Source organism: Emys orbicularis, chromosome 3, assembly GCF_028017835.1.
Source record: "Emys orbicularis isolate rEmyOrb1 chromosome 3, rEmyOrb1.hap1, whole genome shotgun sequence".
NCBI lineage: Eukaryota > Metazoa > Chordata > Testudines > Emydidae > Emys > Emys orbicularis.
Genome location: NC_088685.1, coordinates 214,441,234 through 214,464,032, shown reverse-complemented (window position 1 = coordinate 214,464,032; position 22,799 = coordinate 214,441,234). Strand labels below are relative to the sequence as shown.

At 50.1% G+C, this 22,799-nt stretch overlaps 2 protein-coding genes across 2 annotated transcripts; both read left to right on the top strand.

Annotated features, from left to right (window-relative positions):
* Nucleotides 1–489: 489 nt before the first annotated feature.
* Nucleotides 490–8,639, top strand: PTCRA (pre T cell antigen receptor alpha). Its single transcript, XM_065402140.1, has 5 exons — nt 490–571; nt 1,080–1,397; nt 3,324–3,365; nt 6,954–7,059; nt 8,382–8,639. The coding sequence occupies exons 1-5, from the start codon at nt 490–492 to the stop codon at nt 8,587–8,589; spliced, it is 756 nt and encodes a 251-aa protein (XP_065258212.1). The 3' UTR covers nt 8,590–8,639.
* A 4,929-nt stretch (nt 8,640–13,568) lies between these two features.
* CNPY3 (canopy FGF signaling regulator 3) lies at nt 13,569–21,566 on the top strand. Its single transcript, XM_065401067.1, has 6 exons — nt 13,569–13,683; nt 15,366–15,489; nt 18,702–18,798; nt 20,586–20,708; nt 21,007–21,124; nt 21,328–21,566. The coding sequence occupies exons 1-6, from the start codon at nt 13,569–13,571 to the stop codon at nt 21,564–21,566; spliced, it is 816 nt and encodes a 271-aa protein (XP_065257139.1).
* Nucleotides 21,567–22,799: the final 1,233 nt, after the last annotated feature.

The window sequence follows — 22,799 nt, the reverse complement described above, 5'->3', positions numbered from 1 at the left end:
TTTGCACCAGGCAAATCCAGTGTGATGTGGTGTGCGGCACTGCCCAGGCCCAGCGGGTGTGTGTTTGAGACCTTCCAAGGAGCAGGGAATGGCTGACCCTGGCCTTGCTGTTGCCTTGGCTCATGGAAACCTGCTGGGGCATCTCCATGGGAGCCATCTGCTGTGCCCAGTGGAGCTGCGAAGTGGGGTCTCTGTACTCCCCTTTGCCTGTGGGATTTTGCAGTTGGGGGGACCCAGTCAGGTCAGCTCGTGCTCCCACAGGGCTGGGCTCAGGGCCATTAGGGTGGATTTAGGCTCTCACTGCCTATAGCGGTGTGAGCATGTAAAGGGTTAAAAGGTGCACGGGTTTGTTTGCCAGGGTGCACAGCAGCTGGTTAGGCAGCTGGCGAAAGACCGTTAGAAAGGGGCAGGGAAAGCGGAGGGGAGGGGAAGGTGCTGAGAGATGGGCTGGGGTCCCTCTGCCTGCTGCACTGTTCATGCCTGGCTCAGATGTTGCAGCCTCTCACCATGGACCTGCCCTCATGGCTGCTTGGACAGCTCCTGGCCACCACAGTACTTCAGCTTCTGAGCTGTGAGTATACCTGTCCCCTGGGGCAGGTGCCTCCTGCTTCACTCAGCTCCATGCTCTCCTCCTTGGCAGGACATTTGCCTGCTCCCCAGGGTGGGCTGCACACACACACCCCCAACACCCAGGAGAAACATTCTGGGCCGGGTGGGTTCTGCAGGCAGCGTGTAGCTAGAGGCCCAAGGCTGCAGGTACTGTGGGAGGGGAGGAAAGGAGTGGCCAGCGTGTACCCGTTAAGTGATTAGCTACACCCTGCAAAGGAGCAGCGAGGCCTGGGGTTTTTGTTCCAACAAATGGCAGTGGGGCTGGGGCAGCCAGACATGGACCCAACCCCCAATTGGGCACTAATAGCTGGCCAAACAGGGATACTCGCCTCACGAGGCAATCCTTCCTGAGAGGTTTGAAACCAGTTTTAGTTTCACTGCTCCCAGTCAAAGGGGCTCCAGGGTCAGGGAGGCCTTGTGGCTGAGACCTGCCATGTGCATTGCTAACTGGCTGGCTGTTCTCCCCCCAGGCAGCACCGCAGCCCCTTTTCCTACCTTGGCGCCCCCACTTACCATGGTCATTAACGGCGAGAGGAAGACCCTAGTGGTTTGTGTGGTGAACGACCTCTCCCAGGACACGGCAGATGCCATCTGGTTTTCGAATGAGAATGGAAGTGCCCTGGACTCCTTCACTTACGCGGTTTCCAGGGAGGAAGACGGCACATTCAGCACAGTCTCTCACCTCTCCGTCCACACCGTAGAACTGGAGTCCTGGGAATCCCTCACCTGCCATGTGAGACAGAACAGAACCGCCCAGGTGTGGAGTGCCAGGTCCCTGCTGATCTCTGGTAGGTACCAGGCGAAGAGAATATCCAACACCACAGACCCCATCTCTTTTCTGTCACTTCCCTGCCCCCACCTCCCTCCACCTCCAGTCCCCTGGGAGCCCCGCATTCCTCTCCATTTCCCTCGGTCACATTGTGTTATCCCTGAATGACCTGGGCGAGAAAGTGAGGGTCCAGTGGCGGATGCAGTGGCTCCCACTGCCCATTTGCAACAATGCAGACAAAGTGCAAATGTCAGACAATTAATTCAAACGCAGCACCCCAGGGAAAAATAATGTTATCCTGAAGGGTCCCCCCATGGGGACACTGTCACCCAAGGAGAGCTTGATTAATAGCAAATATGGCACAAAAGGGTCAAGAAGGCTCTAGACTCAACAGACCTGGCAGGGCTGACATTCCTTCCTGCAACAATAGAATAGAGATGTAGGAGAGTGGAGACTCATGTGAGAAGGAGACACACACACAGCTCTCTGCATTTAAGAGATCTCTACAGGGAAATGCACCATAGTCCGGTTGAAGCGAACCTTCCACTATAAGCCCAATTTCGACATATACACACCTTCTCTCAAAACTAAGCCAGCTGCATTTTCATAAGCATGGTCTCCAAATCTTTCTGGAGGGGTTGAGGGAAACTGGATCAAGTGTTTGAGAGCCAATACTTTGAAATAACATTTGCAAAAATCTGGATGAGGCAAAAAGCTGTGTTGAGCTAAGATTCTAAATATGCTTCGATTACATAAGGGGAAAACTTGAGAACACGGTAGTTGCTTTTCCTCAGGCATGTAACTATTAATTACTTAACTCTGGTTTGCTGATGCGTTTTGCCTGGATCTAACACAGTACATACGTAGCCATGACTCTTTAAAGCCTGGGCTTGCCACTTTTCTATACAAGGATGAGATCAGGTTCCTGGTGCGCCATATGTCTGGGAAATTGTTTTGTTCAGTGACGTTTTTATATGGTGGTTTTCAGTCTAATGAATATAAAGTGCACAGATGGATTGTGACAGCTGCACAGTTAAAAATCACAAAGGCGGGAAATGAACAAGTCAGTTGTAGCCACAACTTTAGTACCCATATTTTACCCATCCTGTAGGATTTGGGTATTGGGGGTAAGGGAACTTTCAAAGGCTCAAAGAGGGGTCAGGCACCTGACTCCCATGGAGAATCAATGTGAGTTGGGCAGCTACCTCCCAGCTCTTGTTTGGGCCTTGGAAAATCATCTCCGCAGTTGCTTAGTTCAATGTGTTACCCCCACCACAAAAAGCATTTGTGTTGCTTTTGCTTTGCCCAACTTTTAGTGACATGTCTGTGCAGCGATGTAATTTTCTGCATTTAATATCCTAGTGCAATGACTATTTTAAGAAAAAGCGTGAAGCTGGTGTGTGACCTTTCCAAGCTTTGTCCATTTCACCAGCAGAGCTTGTGAGCTAACTGATCCAGAGGCACTTGGTGCGTGCATCCCTTCTATCAGCTAGTTGGACATCTATAGGTATACCCCTAATGAAGTGTTTTCAGCTAATTACTTAAAATAAATTATTATGCATAATCAGTCCCACTTCTTCAAACACTCCTGTCTCATTTTAAAACTTGGCAAAGTAGAGAATCTTTATTAAGGGGCATTTACACATAAAATGTGAAGTTGTTTGCATTATCTGTGCAAAAAAGGGGGATGAGGGTTAAAGCAGGAAAAGTATGTATTATACATAATTATCTCAGAAAACCCTCAAGAGAATGCACTCAGGCTTTCCAAAACTCCACCCCTTTGAGCAAGAAAGATGTCATCCCAAAAGGTGAATGAATTGGAAAGTGACGAGAACAGTGTAAGCAGGAGGTTGGGTTGGGAACCGTTCTGAGCTTTAACCATGCAGTCGGTACTATTACAATTAGTATAATTCCTCTTACTAATAGTTACAACTCTGTCTTGTAGAAGACCACGTGGAAGAGCAATGTCTGGATGAAGACCGAAGTGGTAAGCAATAACTGTGCATTCCTCCCAGCACATTCACACTGCCTGTTTGAATCCAGCTGATTCTTTGATGGAAACAGAAGGGATGTGGAAAGAGGTGTGTGGACACCACCTCCAGTTTAAGCCTTTTCTGAAAATGAACATCTGAAGAAAGGGGGATAAATTCTGGCCTCACTTACACAGGTCCAAGTCTGGAGTAATAAAGTTAGTCTAGATTTGCAGCAGTGTAAATGAAAGCTGTGTTTTGCCCACTGTTTCCAAGAGCTTTAGTCGCTGGATGAAAGATGCAGGTTGTGAATTGACCAACCCTTGCCAAAGAAAGAAGCTGTCAGCAGAATTGCTCTTCGAGCCTTTCTGCCATGCAACCCTGGATCTGCATTGGCAGCAGCAGACATGCATGTCGGATCTCCCGATTGCCACTCCAAGGCAAATAGCCACACAGCTGGCTCTTCTGAATCTGACCTGGTCAGGAAGGGCAGTTGATCTCAGAGTTGAGAAGTCAGCTCCCCAATAGAGCAGGTCAGGAATTTTGCAATGAAACATTATTTCATCTAAAAATGTAGATTCCTCAAAATTAAAATCACTTGCAGACCGGGGCGGTTTTCACGAATCTCCTGACCTGAAACATTTTTGAAAAAAAAGTTTTGAAGTTGGCAAAACATTGTGTTCTGATGTTTTCTAAACACTAAATGTTGGTTGGTTGGTTTGAAACAGCTTTTCATTTTAAAATTTAAGTTAACTGGGGAAAAAAGTCAAGGAAAAAGGTTGAAATCGAAAGGAAATGTTTTGAAATTATTGCAACAAAATGTCTCAATTGAACTGAAAATGTTTTGGTTTGTGAATATTTTAGATTGACTTTTTGTCCTGATTCAGGACAGGAAAAAATTTTTAACTCTCAGAACTATTTGCAGGATGGGAAAACCATTTATGGATGTGGTCCCTGAGACTATAAAGTGCCACAAAACAAGAATAACTGGGATGCTAAACCCACATTTTACTTTGAGATGCTGTTCAGTGCAAGGGCTGGAGAGAGATCCTCCAATATTACCTGTGAACAATACAGACTTCCAGTGATGCTGTCCTGGCCCTAGTGTCAAGAAAGGAACAACTCCATAAACACTTATCACCTATACAGTGTAGCTTGCCAGGATCATCTGGGAATATCTCACTTAATCCATTTCCTTGCTATTGCAGGGCATTGGGGCACGCCAGTCCCTCAAAATAGTCTAGTCTCCTGTGAGCTGTAATACTTTGGTCTAATTTCGGTTGTTGGGTTTAACCTGCAGGTGCTGGGTGTGGTTAATGGCCTGTGATCTACAGGCAGTCAGGCTAGAATTCTGGTGGCTCCTTTTGGCCTTAAACTCTATCTCCTCTGCCTATTACACAGACATAAACAGGTGGGTGGGGTGAGGGGACAGGATAACAAATGGAATAGGAGGTGTGAGATTCTTAGCAGTGATCCCAGCACTCCACCTGCCCGGCCATTATCACTGTGTAGTTTGTGATGTACATCATGGCAGAAGTGAGTCTGGGGAAGGGACATGAAAGAGGTTAAAGTGGTGGCTTTATGGATTTCAACTGGGAGTTTTTCCCCTTGCTAAGAGGCAACGTAGGACAGATTGTGAGAATGCTTGTCAGAGATGTGGGCGATCGAGGCTGGCACTGGTGGAATGAAGGGGAGAATTGACTTTGCATAACGTAGCAGGCTGGATAGGTGGGGAGGGCTAATTTGTGGAGGGTTTGGGAAGTACGGACAAGAAGTATGTGTTTGTGATGGGAGAAGGCGAGCCAGTGGATGGACTTTAAAAGGGGAGTGAGGTAATCAGAGCGTGGAAGATGATCTTGGCAGCTGCATTTTGAATGGATTTGAGAAGGAGGGGGGCAGGCATTGAGGCCACAGAGGAGGAGGAAAGGGCAGTGGTCAATGCATGAGACGATCAAGGCTCAGACAACAGTTTCGGCTGTGTGGGCAGAGAGGGAAGGACAGAACTTGGGGATGTTGTACAGGAAGAAGTGGGAAGATTTAGGCACAGCTTGGATGTGGGGATGAAAAGAGACAGTGAAATCCAAGATGAAGCCACATCTACCATTTTACAGAAGAGGAAATTAAGGCACAGGATCAGCAACAAATGATTTAGATAATGGCACAGAGAGGACACTTATAAAGTTTACGGACGATACCAAGCTGGGAGGGGTTGCAAGTGCTTTGGAGGATAAGATTAAAATTCAAAATGATCTGGACAAACTGGAGAAATGGTCTGAAGTAAGTACTCCACTTAGGAAGAAACAATGAATTGCACATACTAAATGACTGCCTAGGAAGGAGTACTGTGGAAAGGTATCTGGTGGTCACAGTGGATCACAAGCTAAATACGGGTCAACAGTGTAACACTGTTGCAAAAAAAAGCAAACCACAAGAAGTAATTCTTCCACTCTAGTCCAGGCAGATTTAGGCCTTGGCTGGAGTACTGTGTCCAGTTCTGGGTGCCATATTTCAGGAAAGATGCGAACAAATTGAAGAAAGTCCAGAAGAGAAGACCCAAAAATGAAGAAAGGTCTAGAAAACATGACCTATGAAGGAAGACTGAAAAAACTGGGTTTGTTTAGTCTGGAAAAGAAAAGATGGGGTGGGGGGAACAGTTTTCAAATACATAAAAGGTTGCTACAAGGAGGAGGATGATACATTGTTCTCCTTAACCTCTGAGGATAGGACAGGGAGCTTTAGGCTGGACATTAGGAATAACTTCCTATCAGGGTAGTAAGCACTGGAACAAAACTGCCTAGGGAGGTTGTGGAATCTCCATCATTGGAGGTTTTTAAGAACAGGTTAGACAAACAACTGTAAGGAATGGTCCAGTTATTATGAGTCCTGCCTTGAGTGCAGGGGACTGGACTAGCTGACCTACTGAGGTCCCTTCCAGTCCTACACTTTTACGATTCTGTGACTTGCCCAAGGTCACACAGTGAGTGGGTAGCAGAGCTGACAAGTCACCAGAGTTCCAAGTGCCCAGCCCAGAGCTGCTTCCTCTAGGCCAATGGTTCTCGTACTATTGGACATAGGAGGGGTAGAAGTACAATAGCAGTAATATTTCATTATAACTACACTGATGAAAGCAATGAATATGCTACACTAAGTACCTGCATTCTAGAGGAGGTGAATTAGGTCTTTCAGACTGACTCCTATTGCTTAGACCAGGGGTGCCCAACCTCCAGCCCACCAGAGCATTTCATACGGCCCGTGGCCTGCTTCAACACAATATACTAACGGCTGCTTTATTAGCGTTTTGGCATCATGTTTACAGCTTTTTAGTTTACACAAGAGTGTAAACAGACAATACCGTACATAGAAACAACTATCTAAATACATATGAAACAAGAGAACTTAAAATGTAAATCAATACAGGTTACTTTAAATCTTATTAAAATATGTAGAAGCTGTTTGGCACACACAAGGTTGTGCTTAGGTTTATGTGACCCTCTTGTGTATAAGGTTGGGCAGTGCAGCCATACACAGTCCCAATAGGGACCATTGGTAATTCTTCTGCGTGGCACCCCAGGGCCTGATCAGGTACATGATCCCATCTGTTTCAGCTCTGCCCGTCTGTTCACAAATCCTGCTTCTCTTGGCTATCAGAGTGTTGTTGCTGAAGTTCCTCCTGTTTGACATACTGATCACCTGCAGCTTCCTCTTCAAAGGGTAAGACTCCATAACGCAGGGAAACTGTAGCGCACAAGGGGATTCTAGTCATGGCATCCAGTCGCTAGGAAGCTGAAATAACTTCAGAAGTTATTAATCTGTCAATGACAATTAACAAAATAATGAAGTGGCTTAGGAGGTCACCATTTTGCAGAACACAATTCTGGGAATGCAGCTCCCAGCTAAATGCAGGGATAAGGAAGAGACTTTCAGAGATGTGCTCTGGGTTCATTTAGAAACTGGTTTGATCTCTGCTAGGTCCTGGTTCCTATTCTGACTTTCCTTTAATCTTGGAATGTCTCCTTCCCCTGGAGTAGGAATTGCAATCTTCAGTCTTAGTCACTATCATCAGCCTGGGTCTCCAGGTGGGAAGTAGCAATAAAGTGGGCGAGACAAACAGGCAGAGGCAGAGCTGGTCAGGATGTGTGAATTGCCTCAGGGAGGCCAGTCCCTCCACAAGCTCTTCTGCAGCCTCAGTCACTGCACACCTCCATAACTACATGGACATGCTGGTCTGCACTAGTTAATTCCCCTTCCTCCTTCACCCCCTACTGTCTCCAGCTTCCCTTCACCTCAACCCAGCTCTCCTCCTCTCTCCATCTTCTGTCTCCTCTTCCCAATCTTTGCCTGCTCCTCCTCCTTGTATGCAGTGTATTGTAGCTGTGTAGGTCCTAGGATATTAGAGAGACAAGGTGAGTAAAGTAATATCTTTATATCTTTGTGGTGCTGTACCCTATTTGGTGGAACTTAATGCAGCATTGGAGGGGAGCTGCTGCCCCCTAGAAGTCAGAGGAGGGATGGTGGGCAGCCACTTCTCTCAGGAGACAGAGGGGATGCTGTTGTCAGAGCTGCTCACTAGCGGAACCAGGGGCTGCCACACGTGCCTGCAGCGTTGACTGCAGTTTGCACACTCCAGCACTAGCTCTGCACCCAGTGGTTATGAACACTCACTTATTAGCCAATCCCACAAACCACAGAGGGCCTGATTTGCAGAGGTGCTGAGCACCCGCAGTGCCCATTGACTTCAACAGGGTTTGTGGGTGCTCCGCACATCTAAAAGCCAAATCTTCCTGTGCATTACCCTTTTGCTGGGGTGAGAGCTCTTTGCTGAATGCTGTGGCTTGGCAAGACATCATCCATCCTGGGCAGTGATGATTTGCTGCTGCTCTCTGCAGCAAATTCCCAGGTCAGACAAAACAGGCAGCTTTATAAAGCAGCAGACCTGAGAAGAGCGAGTAAAGACTGGAAAGCAGAGACCTGATGGAAAATGTTCCCTGCCCTCTACTATCCTCACCTCGTCACACTGTTTCATCTTCTTTCAGGGGACGCCGAGCCCTACCGCTGAACTCTGTAAATAGTTCCTCTGCTCAGGCTTGGTTCAGCAACAGAGAATCAGCCTCACCTGACAGCATGGAGAGCAGACGGAGGCAGAGACTGAGTCGGACAGAGTTAGTGACTGGAGCTAGCCATCCCAGGGGTAGCAGAGACAGAGCTTCCCACACCAGTTCCTTACACCTTCCACCCATCTGAGCTAGAGCAAATCAAATGACCCACTAGCAGGTGTCCTCACAGTGGGACTTGGGGCAGTTTACAAGGTGTTGCACTTGGTTTGCTCAGCTCTCTGCCCGCTATGCTGATGTCAGCCAGGACACGACCCATGATGGGCATGTACCATGTGCAGAACAGATGGTCCCAAGCTGGACCGAAGTGTAGAACAGAAGACAACAAACCTAGGCTAATGGCGTACCAGCCCAAGTGCTGAGTTGGGCATGGGCCCAGGTTTCCCTCTTGGTCATCTGTTCTCATTTTTTTGTTTGTTTTTTATTGATGTCTTACTGGGTAAACTGCATAGTTTGCAGAAAGAACAGGAGTACTTGTGGCACCTTAGAGACTAACAAATTTATTAGTCTCTAAGGTGCCACAAGTACTCCTGTTCTTTTTGCGGACACAGACTAACACGGCTGCTACTCTGAAACCTGTCATAGTTTGCAGAGGAGTACGGAGTTCACAGGCTGCAGTAATGTACTCCATGTACTAGCAACAGTGATACAGGGCTCATCTCAAGCGCCAGGAAACACCTTGTTGGTAAAGAAAATCCTTTTCTGGGCAAAGAGATCAGTTTGTTCTCGGAGTCAGCACCCGGGGAAATTCGCTTCAGAAGAAGTCCTGTGGCTTTTTGGGTGTTCAATTAAAAAAAAAAAAAAAAAACTTATCAGCAACTTCTTCCTGCGCAGTTTACTTTTTTGAAGCCGAGTGCAGCTGCTCCAGTCCCAACACCTGAGGGAGCTGCTCAAAGGTTCCCCCTTCTCAGGTAGGCATTGCCTATTTTTATAAGGGAAACCAGAACTTGGGAAATTCCGCCTGTTGAAGGGGAATTTGCTCAGCATGTAGAGGAATGAGGAGAAAGAAAACCCCAGCCTATTTTATAAACAATTATAATAAATTCAAACCTGTACAGTATGCCCTCATGTATGTGCGTCCAAGTGTTTCTGTAGGTGTGCGTACAGACTGCAGTGACAGCACACCCCAGCCCAGCCCTCTTTGTCCATAGCTCTTGCAGCCAGCATTTCTGGCTCTCTCAGGCACTTTTGGGCACTGAAAAAAGAATAATACATTCACAGGCTCCAGCAGCCCCAGAGAAGGGTGGCTTGGGCATGGAATGAGATTAGGGATTGGACATGGAGAGGGCAAGGGCAAAAGGTGTGGAGAGGTGAATGAGATGGGGGGAAGAGGGGCAGATGGCTCAAGCACTCAGGCCACTCAGAAGCCACCTAAAACCTGTTAAGGTTGAATGGACAGAAAGCTAGAATTTTTATGCAAATGAAATAATTTGCATATTTAATTGGTATAATTTGCATACATGAGACCAAGCACTATATTTGCAAATAAAAACTGCACAGACTATCCCTAAAGTTACTTTATCCCCACTACCTCCTAGATCATTCTAGGGGAGAGGTGGATAGGAGCGGGGGCAGGGCAGATAGGAGAAGAGGTGTGGAAGTGGGGTATCTGGAGGCAGGATGGATGAGCAGAGGGGGCAGGGCTGGGCAAGGGAGCGGACTGGGGGAAGAGGGGGTTGTGCCCACACCAGACCTGCCCTAGGCTCCCTGAGTCCCAACTAGCTAGTCCGTGAATACCCTAGAGCAGTGGTTTATAAATGTTCTAGGCTGTGTACCCCTTTCCAAATAATGCAGTCTATCACATACCCCCATCTGAGATAGGGGCATAATATACCTATGAAAACAGAAAAAGTCTGTAAGGGATAACATGATGCAAAAATGCACAAGCCCTGGAGTATGTTGTCCTGGATAAAATTGTTCGTTACAATTATTATTATATCATATATACCTTCACTTTGGATAAAAGTAGTCCCTCAAACAAGTTTCTAGTTGTTCTAAACATTAAATTAGAAGCTTTCATGGTCATTTTATTGTAATCAATTCAAATTAATGAAGCCTCCATGCTGGTCTCAATCACTCAGACATAGCCTGTTCGTGACTAAGCATTTAAAAATGCCAATCATGTATTTTTGTTGATGATAAAAAAATACAGAAAAGGAAGCAAAGAAAAGTTCACTATCCATACATTTCTACAGCTGACCTCGATAATACAAAAATATATTATTGGCATTTTAAAATTCTTGGTGACTAATGTACAGTACTTATTGATGTTAACAAAATATATATATATAATGCTTACCTATCAGTGTGATGGATGTCCTTGCTTTTTATCACACAAATCACTGATGGCAGGGAAAATTGGAGAGAGCTTCAGTCGCAAGTCATTTTCAGCATTTAATCTCTGAGGGTACTGTGTCTCCATCGCCATGAGAGCAGAGAATCCAGTCTCACAAAGGTATGTTGTGGAGAAGGGCATCAGAAACTTGACAGCTAGTTTTGACAGGTATGGGTAATCTTCCATCCTTTGCACCCAGAAGTCTGCCAAAGGTTTGCATTCGAACTCTAATTTAAGCCCACTGTCACAAGAGAGATCTAAAAGTTTCTCCTGCTCACGCACTGGCAGAGGAGGGATTGGGAGAGACTGAGGCACTTTAAATGGATTGCGTATCCAGGAATTTGCATTGTCCATTTTGGGGAAATATTTTCTAAGTTGTTTGCTAAGTTGTTGCAAATGCTCCATAATGTCAGCTTTCACACTCTCATGTAACACCATATTGTCATTTGCTGCAAGAAACTCTTGCAATGTTGGAAAGGAGTCAATCTCATTTCTCTTTAAGCAGCTATCCCAAAACAGTAGTTTCTTAATCATGGATTCGATTTTGTCTTGTGTTTTGAAAATAGTGGTGCTCAAGCCTTGAAGGCCTAAACTGAGCTCGTTGAGGCAAGAAAAAACGTCTGCCAAGTAGGCTAATCGCTGAAGCCAGGCAGTATCTTCCAAGCAAGACGACTGTGCAAAGGGGAGGTGGTCAGTGAAAAAAACTTGAAGCTCGCTGTGCAGCTCAAAGAGTCGTGTCAGCACTTTGCCACGCGACAGCCAGCGAACCTCTGTGTGCATTAGTAGCGGCAAATGGTCATTTCCCATTTCATCACACAGGGTAGCAAAAATTCTTGAATTTTGACACTGACCCGTAATGAAGTTAACCATTTTGACAGCATCAGACAACACTGACATTAAGTTTTCAGGCATTTTTTGGGAAGCTAGGGCCTCTCTATCGAGGCTGCAGTACACCCATGTGGCTTCTGTTGCTACGGCCTTGATGCAAACCACAACTCCACTGTGCTTTCCCATCATCGATTTTGCCCCATCAGTAGAAATCCCTACACAGCGAGACCAGTCAATTCTATTCTCACTCATGAGGTTATCAAGCAACAAAAAAAACTCTTCTTCTGTTGTTTGGGTAGGCAGGGAATGACAAAAGAGAAAGTCTTCATGTATGGTACTTTCATACATATAACGAACCTAAACCAAAAGCTTAGCTAGGCTGTCTAAATCCGTGGACTTGTCTAATTGCAAAGAATAATAGTCACTGTTTCTAACGCGATTCACAAGCTGAGAAAGAACATTTTCAGCCATATCAGCAATGCAGCGTGACACAGTGTCATTGGAGAGGGGTATGGAATCAAGTTTTTCTTCTGCTTTTTCACCGAGCATGCACTTCACCACGGCCTTCATAGCAGGTATAAGGAAATCTTCTGTAATAGTGTGTGGTTCTCCTGTTTTAGCCACTCTGTAACTCATGAAATATGAAGCTCGAAGTGCATTTACATATTCCATGCAAGAATTCGATGGCAGAATTTTTTTACTGCTTTTTTAGCTCTTCCAGTTTGCGATTGAAAAACTGAGCCGGTTTGTCTTTAAATTGATTGTGTTCAGTCTCTAGATGCTGGCGAAGAAGGGACGGTTTAAGACTGTTGTTTGGTAAAACTTCACCGCATAGGACACACTGCGGCTGAGGATATCCAGCATCCCCAGTCCATGTAAATCCAAGTTCAATGTAGCTCTCATCATACTTTTTGACACCCTTTCTGGGTCCTGCTCTGTCACACGCTTCCCAGGTTGAACTTGTAAACCATGCGTGGCCTCCTCTGCATTGGCACTGCCACAGCCAACAGGAGTAGTTGAATCAGCTGAAACTGCCGTTGCACTGGGCTCCTGCTGATCCCTGTGTGGTCCACGTTTTGCTGATGTCCCAGTCCTGAGCCAACGCTCCATGTTTTCTACGGAACTGAAGACTAAAAATTCTCAGCTCTGATACCAGACGTCAGTCACCGCTTGTGAGGATGAGGCCAGTTAGACAGGACACATACACCAAGGTAGCTGCAGTTTGAACTGAAAGGAGAATAAAGGTGGATTAGATTGCCCAATCTTCTGTACCAAGGCGCCATTTAGGGAGGGGGGGGCATCCTGGAGCCCCCCTCCCTTCACAGGGCCCCCCCCCGCCCGCTTCCCTCACCGGCCCGACCCCCCCACTCGCTCCTCTCCCCCCTCCCCTCATCCGCCCAGAGCCCCCCCCTCCCTTCACAGGCCACGGGCGTCCCCTCACTGGCCCCCAGGCCGGCCCCCCTCACCGGCCCCCCCCAGCTTGCTCCTCGCCCCCCTCCCCTCACCCGCCCGGAGCCCCCCACTCGCTCCTCTCCCCCCTCCCTTCACAGGCCACGGGCGGCCCCCCCCCCCCGGCCGGATGTTGCCCCCCAACCTGGCGCGCTTTCCTGCGCGAACCCCCGCTCGAGACCGCTGCTCTGAGACACCAGGATTCCCGCCGCTCCTGGAGTCAGAGACGCCGAAGCAGTTAGAAGCCACCTCATTGGTTGAGCTTGCGGTAGAGCTTCCTGCCTCCCCCATTGGCTGGCAGAACCGAGGCGGTCGCTCCTCGCCTGGCCATTGGCCGGTCTTTGAGACGCTCGGCGCTGTGATTGGGCGCGCTGCTGTCGTTATAGTGACGCTGGGGGCGGGAAAGGAAGGTTCCCGGAAGTGAGTGTGGAGGAGCTGCCTGCCCAAAGCGCACGTTCCTCGCCGCCCCGAGCGCGGCTGCCCCCCGTCCCGCCGCCATGGCCGAGCCGGGCCCCGCCGCCTGTCTGCTGCTGCTCCCGCTGCTGCTGAGCCCGGCCCTGGCCGGCGGAGCTGACGACACCGAATGGGTCCGGCTGCCCAGCAAGTGCGAGGGTGAGGCTGGGGGTGGGGGAAGTCGGGGTCACTGTGGACCGAAAGATCGGGGGGGGGGGAGTCAGGGGGCTGAGGGGTGGGTGGAGGGGGGTGGGGAAAGTCGGGGATAATGAGGGGTCTGGGGAGGTCAGGGGCTGATGGATCTGGGGGAGGAGGGTGGGGAAAGTCAGGGGCAATGAGGGGTCTGGGGAGGTCACGGGGAGGAGGGGGGCTGAGAGATCTGGGGGAGGAGGGTGGGGAAAGTTGGGGGCAATGAGGGATCTGGGGGGTCTGGGGAGGAGGGGGGCTGAGGGATCTGGGGGAGTAGGGTGGGGAAAGTCAGGGGCAATGAGGGGTCTGGGGAGGTCACAGGGAGGAGGGGGGCTGAGGGATCTGGGGGAGGAGGGTGGGGAAAGTCAGGGGCAATGAGGGGTCTGGGGAGGTCACGGGGAGGAGGGGGGCTGAGAGATCTGGGGGGAGTAGGGTGGGGAAAGTTGGGGGCAATGAGGGATCTGGGGGGTCTGGGGAGGAGGGGGGCTGAGGGATCTGGGGGAGTAGGGTGGGGAAAGTCAGGGGCAATGAGGGGTCTGGGGAGGTCACAGGGAGGAGGGGGGCTGAGGGATCTGGGGGAGGAGGGTGGGGAAAGTCAGGGGCAATGAGGGGTCTGGGGAGGTCACGGGGAGGAGGGGGGCTGAGAGATCTGGGGGAGTAGGGTGGGGAAAGTTGGGGGCAATGAGGGATCTGGGGGAGGAGGGTGGGGAAAGTTGGGGGCAATGAGGGGTCTGGGGGAGGCCAGGGGGAGGAGGGTGGGGCTGGGGCAGGCAGGGGGAGTGATAGGAGGGAGAAGAGCACTGATCGTGGCCCCATGTGGATGCTCTAGAGGAGCGACAAGCAATCTGATAGGGTGAAGGGGTCCATGGTATCCCACGCAGCCCTGGAGGAAAGGAGGACAGCAGTTTCCGTGCTGACAGTTGTGGCTTCTGGCTCTTTCCCCAAGTTTCTCTCACTGTGGTTCATAGAGGCACGTTTCCTGTAGTGGGTGGGGAGAAGGCACAGTGAGAAAAGGGAACTGCTACTTCTTGCTCCAGTGGTCATGGCTCACACTGTCAGATGTTTGGGGGGGGGGAGGGTTTCTACAATGCAAGGCATTTAAGCAAGAAAGTAAAGGAGAGACCTAACTATTGGGGGAAATCCCATGCTAATAAAGAGGTGGTGATTGAGGAGAGGGACAAATAGGAATAATAGATTCTGGGGGGTAAGGGCGGAGGGGAGAAGCAGCCCAAAGTGTGTGGTGGGGGGGGGGGAAGCAGCGGAGGTTGTGGTGTGAAATATCTAGAGACAGGGTGAACTGCTTGCTCTGGGTGATGGTGCACCCACTGACTTGAGTGTCTTTAGCAGTTGCACAATAGTTCACTAATTTCTCAACCGAAAAACTCTGGAATAAAAACTCCCTCTCCCAAATACAGTAGCTGGGGTGTCTGGCTTTGTGTGTTGTCTTGTCTGTTAAATAATTATAGAGAGTGTTCCCTGAAAACAAGCTAGACGAGGACACTTTAGTTAGTCATGCTTAACTCCAAGCATCTGCTTCTAAAATAGCCCTGCTTGCTGAAAATGGCCTACCTGTACCTAAAACAGGCAAGATCTTTAGGAGGGCAGTACAGTTCAGTATGCCCACTAACCTGTTTGTGTTTTTTCTTCTCCAGTGTGTAAGTATGTGGCAGTAGAGCTGAAATCTGCCTTTGAGGAAACTGGGAAGACCAAGGAGGTGATTGACACAAAGTATGGCTTTCTAGACGGAAAGGGGTCTGGAATCAAGTACACGCAATCGTAAGTGAGTCAGTCAGTGACATCCACTCAGTGGCCCTCTTTGCTGCTCCTCTGGATTAATAAATACCTCCACGAAGAGCATTCACAAGCAGGGGGTGATCTGGCCACCTACCACACTTGGGGGCAAAGGTTGCTTCTCCCTTCTCTAGAGTTATTCGTGTTGGCAAGATATGATGGCTGTTGAGTCCCTAGCAGGGTTTGATGGCAGTGGTGCTGCTCCACATGTTACCAAGAATTGCAGATCCGAAGCGAAGTCACGGGGGTTTGTTTGAGCGTAGCAGTGCTGCACAGTTCGAACTCAGGACCTCTGTCATCTGCAGCAAGCTGGACTGAGATTCTGTTGCTAGCTTTCTGTAGCACTCTGGCAATTCTGTGGCAGCTTCACTTACATTTTGAAAGTAGGCTTTTAATTAATTTTAATAGGCGTATCAGTCCAATGGGCCTGGGTCACTGCTGCTAAATTCCATTTCTCTTATGCTTTCCCAACACACTCAACTGTCAACATGCGTTAGATATCTGCATTGTAGAAGTTGTCATACAAAGGTGGGGATTCTGTAAGCTGAGGAGTGGACACTTGGGGCTTTGGGTACCTGGGATTGTAGGATAACCATATTAGCTGGATTTTTCTGCTATAGTGGTCAGGGATGAAGTAGTAGCCTAAGTGATGATTATTTAAATTCCAATTCAACTCCAGAGTTAACAGGTCACTGGGAGAGCAGTGGTGCGCTTCCTTAGACCTGCTTCAGACTCTGCCCGCTTGGGCAAACCTCACTGCACCAGTTACATTCAGTTCACGTTTTCTAGCCCTCACAATTGAGAAGGGAAGAGAGCCTTGTAAAACAAGAACTGAGATTCCGAAGCACATTTCTGTGATGAACATTACTGCTGCAGAATACATGGCCCTGATCGGAGCCCTCAGGCAGTCTCTAGGCTAATAATCAAGGCTTGAAACAGCCACTTGCCAACACGAGACTTTTCTCAGCGAGGGGGAAGTTCAAGCCATCAGTTCCTGCAGAATTTCTGCTTCCATTGACCCTCTTCTGCCAGATGTAGGACGGTGCCAGTCGTCATTGCTGTTAATCTCAATTTTTGTCAAGGCAGTTAGCTCCTCTTGGGGCTGTGCATAGAGATCGTTTGAGCTGAGGTTTAAACAAGACATCTGCCTGCTTCTTAGGTGTTTTGCACAGGGAACCTACTATGCTGCTGCTCAGGGGTCTGCACTGGCTGGCAGTATGTTTCTGGGTGTGGTTCAAAGTAGTGACTCTAACCTACAGAACCCTGAATAGCAGGGGCCACCTGTCTCCCCCTCTGTGACAGCAGAGGTGGAGCCCTTGAAGTGTAAATGGGAAGGGGCTCCTAACAGGATGCTCTCTCAGGGCCTGTTGACTTTGGAAATAGCTTCCCCACCCTTGGTTTGCCACTGCCTGGCTTTGTGAGCTTCCAGTCATGCTGCAAAACCCGCCTCTTCTCAGAGGAAAGGGGTGTGCTGATAAACGGACCAGGTTTGTCCAGTGTGGGCAGTTACTGCTTCAGGATCACTCGGCAGCTTATGTTCCTGTCGGAGGAGGCAGTTCAATTCATGTGGGACAGTATTAATTTTCTATTTGAATGTAATTGTTTTTCAAGACATTGTTAGCTTGAAATCTAGTCACTTTCAGAACTCCAGGGATGTTACCTGCCCCTGAAGCATGTCTGCATTGGAGCTGAAGGGCTGATTTCCTGCACTAACTCTGATCAAGCTAGCATGCTAAAAACAGCTGCCCCAAAGATGATCCTGTCCGATACCCTAGGTATGTACTCAGGGCTGCTAGCCCGCCGGCGCCATCATGGCTACGCTTCTATTTTTAGTGTGCTAGCTCAGTCAGAGCTATCGAGAGTATGTCTACTCAAGCTTGACGTTACACTTCCAGCTGCAGTACAGACAGACCCTGAGTCCCCCTTGCCAACTTCTGTGGTTTTACAACCACACTCTTCTCTTCAAATGTTTTTCTCCTTGGCCACTGTGAGGAAATACAGATACAAAGAGAAGAAACTGGCTATGGTGAAACAGTAACCCTGGGGGGAGGGATAGCTCAGTGGTTTGAGCATTGGCCTGATAAACCCAGGGTTGTGAGTTCAATCCTTGAGGGATCTGGGGCAAAATCAGTACTTGGTCCTGCTAGTGAAGGCAGGGGGCTGGACTCGATGACATTTCAGGGTCCCTTCCAGTTCTATGAGAGAGGTATATCTCCATACTTTTTTTTTTTTTTAAATATATGGTTGCTGTGTACACATGGTGTGTACTGCACACAAAGTAAACACACTTTTCATTTGCCCTGGTTATAAGTGTTACAAGTAACAATAGTGGGTAAACAACTTCAGGCACCAGTGAGATATTGTAACTTGATGGGGGCCCTTTAATATGTGTCTGGTACCTAGGGTATAAGATTGGGGCTGTACATTATGTTTTGAGCCCTCAAGATTGCAAAGATCTGCCAAACATGAATTGCCTGAGTCTACAGCAGGCAGCTCCAGTCTGTTGCTCAGAGCTTTCCCGTGCAGTGGACGAGACACTGGTGGTTTCACAGCTACTATTCAGACCTTCGAGGGCAAAAATGCACCTTCTAATGTTAGTTCCATTCTGCTGCTGCTTGGCAAAGCTCTGGGCAGGAGCAGAGGCTGTCTCTGGCGCTAGCAACATGGGATAAGGACCAGAAAATGAAGGTTGTGATGGGGGTTATGCAGCAGAGACCTCTTCTCCCCACACCTCCCTTGCAGTAGCCAGGAGTCTCTGGGAGAGGAGTGAGGTTGCCAGGAAGCTGTGATGGAGGAGACCGTCCCTCTTTCAATAGCCAGATGGAGGTAGGGGGAGCACAGGGGTGGAGCCCCCACCCCTTTACGGTAGCCAGGGGCTGTGGAGGTAAGAAGAGGGAGCTTTTTCCCATTGGCACTTGGAGGGAGGAGGGTTTGCAGGCAGGCAGTGGCGTTCCAGTTGATTAGACACTTGCCATCAAGAGGCCGATACCTTCTGGAAGGTGGAGCCTTTAAGCCAGCCCAGGACCAGCAAGCTGCAGAGACTAGCCACTTCCCCAGCCCCCTCATCTTGTGTCCATCTCTAGCCAGTGGTCTTAGTCCTCGAGCTAGAATTTTTGTAGCCCTGTTAATGGACTGTAGCCTTTCTCGGGGAGCGGTACTAAATCCTTCCCCGTTTCACCAACTTTTCCTCGGGGCAGGGATATCCGACTGATCGAGGTGACAGAGACCATCTGCAAGAGACTGTTGGACTATAACCTGCACAAAGAGAGAACTGGCAGTAACAGATTTGCAAAGGTTTGTACCATTGCTTGTTCCCTCTCACTGGAGCTTTAGTCAGACGCCCCTAGGCCTTGCCTTGCCGAGAGCATCCACGTTTGTGTCCTTGGTCTGCATCTGCGAAACAGACTTCCCAGGTATAGAATTAGCTTCTAATGGAAGCTGCTCTGTTCTCTCCCTCCCTCAACTTGTTAGTGTAACCACCTCTCCATGGCCCTGCTGGTGGGTGGCATGCAGCCAAGAAGCCTGGTGGGGAGGTGTAGCAGACCTATTCTCATGGCTGGAGTGGGGGGTGCTCAGGAAGGTGTGTACTGAGTGGCTTCTCCCACCTCTGGTTTGGGATCAGGTGCCGATTAACAATTCCATTGTCAAAGTGTAGGTCGAGATTGCTAGCAGCCCAAGTTAACGCGCCACTCCAGTAATGTTAAAGCTAAGGATAGTCCCATCCTCTTGACTGTCCCGTGTCTGTTTGCGTTGTGGCTTTGCACCTGCCCAGGTTTCGAGGGAAACAGTGTGATCTGCTATCAGTGTGCAGAGAAAGCTGTGAAACCCTGAATCTTGCAAGGCCTGTGCACAAGGGGGCAGAGTGTCCCAGAGAACCGTTTGGGTTTGGTTGGGTTTGCCTTTCCCAAAGGCACTTCGTGCAGTCTCAGGGCTGGGCCCAGGGGTCATGCCTGTGATGGAAGAGGTAGGGTTCTGTAGAGACTACATCAGCCCAGAGAATGAGCTGGGGCTTTAGCAATGGGGAAGTAAGGCTTCCCTTTCCAAAGGACTGTGTGGTACTGCTGTGCCTTAGAGTCAATCCCCACGGTGACTTTATCCTTTTACAGTCAGGCCTGTCCCTTTAGCGGTCCCCTCTCCACTCACATCCAGGCCACGTCTGAGTCCTGCCACTGCTTCCTCTGGAACGCTGCTGGAATCCAGCCTTTTCTGCCTGTTCAGACAGCCAAGCCTCATCACGGGCTGCCAAGGACTGAATCCTCCTTGCTACCCATATTGCACCAGCCATTTGAAAGAGGGCTGCTAGGACCATCTTCCCTGGCCATCGCTCACACTGTCACCCTCCTATGAGTCCCTCCCCTGACTCCACACCAATAGCAAGCTGCTTGACCTTTTAGGCCCTCCCCAGCTCTGCCCCTCCCCTCTTATATCCTCTTCCCCCTTCACCAGGGATGCAGGCTCTTCCTCCGGCTTGTCTGCTCCTCATGTATGGAACGTCCTCCCCAAACTGAACCAGACAGCTACTACCCGCTCCTCCTTCAAACCCTGCATCTAGAACCAGGATGCTGACAAGGAATCAGCCACCGCGTTAGCCGCCTTGGGGGCAGATGAGGAAAGTCCGTGCTCATTCAGTCATGGAAGCACACACTTCAAATAAGTGTGATAGCCTTCTCCCCTGCCCTCCTCCTCAGGCTGGTCATCTTCGGTGGCATGTTCTTCATGTCTGTCAAGCAGCAAGCGTGTTAGGGTCCTAGTCCAGCTGGAGCTGCTGGGTGCCGTACAGAGGAGGGCGGGTAGCAGATAAGGCCCAGGCTTTCACACCCTCCTGAGAAGTGAACAGGCTGCTCAGCCACTTGCCCCTGAGGCTTCTCCCTTCATGCTGCACTGGTCCAACGACTCCTGGTGTGGGTGCTGGTGCTTCACCCCCTCTTCTGCAGGGCTCTGAGCTGGCTCCTGTGTAGGGGAGCTGTGTGTGAGTTCTCCTCTCTCCCTGAGTTCCTGGTGGGTGGCGCAAGCGTCGTGTGTGTGGAGCTGGGATTCTGCCTGTCCCCGAAGGTGGGGCACTCAGGTTACTGTCTCCTTAGGGAATGTCGGAGACGTTTGAAACCCTGCACAACCTGGTGCACAAGGGGGTGAAAGTGGTGATGGACATCCCCTATGAGCTGTGGAACGAGACCTCTGCCGAAGTGGCCGATCTCAAGAAGCAGGTACTGTCCACGCGGTAGCACAGTGTCACTGGGGGCGCTAGCGCGGAGTGCAGTAATGGCTGGGAGGCCTGTGCTGCAGTGTCTAGGACTCTTCCTGCTGGGCCGGGGGAGATCTGGGAAGATGGGCTCAGGCTGGGTGAGGGTGTCGTACTCCAAGAGTTCACTGCAGCGTATGAACGGTCCCTCTTTGGGAAGCTCGTCCTGGAGCTGCGCTTGCTCCCCACATTGTGAGGGGCCCAGGGAGTGGGGTTAGTAGGAAGGTCTCCTGGTGCTGGACTGTGCTTTCTGTCTGCACTAGTGTGATGTGCTGGTGGAGGAATTCGAAGATGTGATCGAGGACTGGTACAGGCATCACCAGAAGGAAGACCTGGCTCAGTTTCTCTGTGCGAACCATGTGCTGAAAGGGAAAGACACAAGTGAGTTTCACTTCAGCAAATACAAGGGGGCATTGGCCTCCAAGCAGAGGCAGCACGCGTGCTCCAGTGCCAGGGTGATGGGTGCAGCAGGGGAGTCCGAAGAGCATTGAAACACTCTGTGTGAGCAGGAAGGGGGCACAGGGTGGGGGGAGGAAACCTGACAGACTCACTCCTCCCTTTTCTCCATGATGTCATCCCTGCAGGCTGCCTGGCAGAGCAATGGGCCAGCAAGAAGGGAGATGTAGCGACCACGGGGGAGAAGAAGACAAAGAAAAAGGGTGGCAAGAACAAGAAAGCAGCAGAGAGGAAAAAGAAAAACAAGAAGGAGAAGGTTGAGGAAGCAAAAAGCCACCTGGACCCAAGTGCTGAAGGGAGCCCTGAGGAGGAGGGGGATATCCAGCCGAAGGCTCCCCTTGCGCACAGCCCAGCTGACGAGCTGTAGTCTCTCGGACGCTGCACGCCGATTTGCAGCCCCTGGTAGGGACAGCGAACGCTCTGGACACGTGGGATATTGGATGCGCTCTGGGCATCGCAACAGCCAGTTGCCTCACAAGACGGTGACCCCTTATTTACTGAAGGGAAATAAATTAGAGCCCTTCTAATTTATTGCTCCAAGGGCGGCTGGGTGGAGATCTCGCCGTAGCTAGTCAGCATTACCGTGAGCTGCGGTACCACATGGATCATAGATGTGGAGTACCAGCGGCTGGCAGAGACCCCTGCACACGCAGGGCAGCTGGGCCGGACAGTAGACAATACAGATCCTGCCTTTAGCAGGAGAGCCCTTCCACCCTCTGCTCTGCTCCCTGCCGCCTCTTGCCCAGCTTGATTGTATTGATGAGGGGGGTCTGGAAGTGGGAGAAAGGAGTCTGGTTTGCTCACGGCGGAGCCCCTGGCTTTTGTCTGCAGCTGCCCCCGGGGCAGGGAATTTGGCAGTGGCTTGGAGGGAGAGTGGCTTCTGCGTGGCCAGCCTGGCGGGTTTGGACAGAGTCTGTTCCACGAAGGCTGGACCCAGTCCTGCCCTCCCCTACGCCAGGCAGTCCCACTGAGCTTGCTGGGGTCCCACGATGAGCTATCCTCCCGCTCTGCAAGCTTGCTGCCCACCTCTCTCCTGTAGGACCATTCCATTCAGGAGCAGCCATTCCAGCTTCCTGGAAGCCTGTGGTTCCTGCTGTTGCTGCAGAGAGGGCCCTTCACCCCTCTGCTGATGTCCTGTTCCATTTGGTCTAGCTTTCACTCTCCCTGCACTAGCTTTCACTCTCCCATCTGCACCGTGGACAGCAGCTCCTGGCTTTGCAAGGAGGGGCTCCCTTGTATTTTATGCAGTTCTTTGCTACCTGTTGGCGGTTTCTCTTAAAGTGCCAGTAGATATTAACACCCTCCCTGTGGGGTGCGGGAGCAGGACCCACTATGGCCTGCAGTCTTAGTCCCTCTTGCATGTGCCCAGGAGCCTCCCATCAGCTCTTACCGCTCATCAAAGCACGTGGGGACCCCAGCCTGGGAGTGGGGTTAAGTCTGGTCCAGTCCAGCCAGGCTGACCTGTGATCTCGGCACTGCAGCTCACTGAGAGAGCTGTTCTGCTAGAAGTAGGTATGTTTCTGAGTGCTCTTGCGTCCCACCAGCTCAATCATGTGTCATGGAATATTCCCAGGTAGTGAGAGACTCATTGGTCTGACCG

Coding starts and splice junctions, on each gene's coding strand:
- PTCRA (XM_065402140.1), top strand. CDS start 490: ATGTTGCAGCCTCTCACCATGGACCTGCCCTCATGGCTGCTTGGACAG. Junction 1,398..3,323: donor CAGGTCCCTGCTGATCTCTG/GTAGGTACCAGG, acceptor TCTGTCTTGTAG/AAGACCACGTGGAAGAGCAA. Junction 3,366..6,953: donor TCTGGATGAAGACCGAAGTG/GTAAGCAATAAC, acceptor CATCTGTTTCAG/CTCTGCCCGTCTGTTCACAA.
- CNPY3 (XM_065401067.1), top strand. CDS start 13,569: ATGGCCGAGCCGGGCCCCGCCGCCTGTCTGCTGCTGCTCCCGCTGCTG. Junction 13,684..15,365: donor GCTGCCCAGCAAGTGCGAGG/GTGAGGCTGGGG, acceptor TTTCTTCTCCAG/TGTGTAAGTATGTGGCAGTA. Junction 18,799..20,585: donor GCAGTAACAGATTTGCAAAG/GTTTGTACCATT, acceptor CTGTCTCCTTAG/GGAATGTCGGAGACGTTTGA.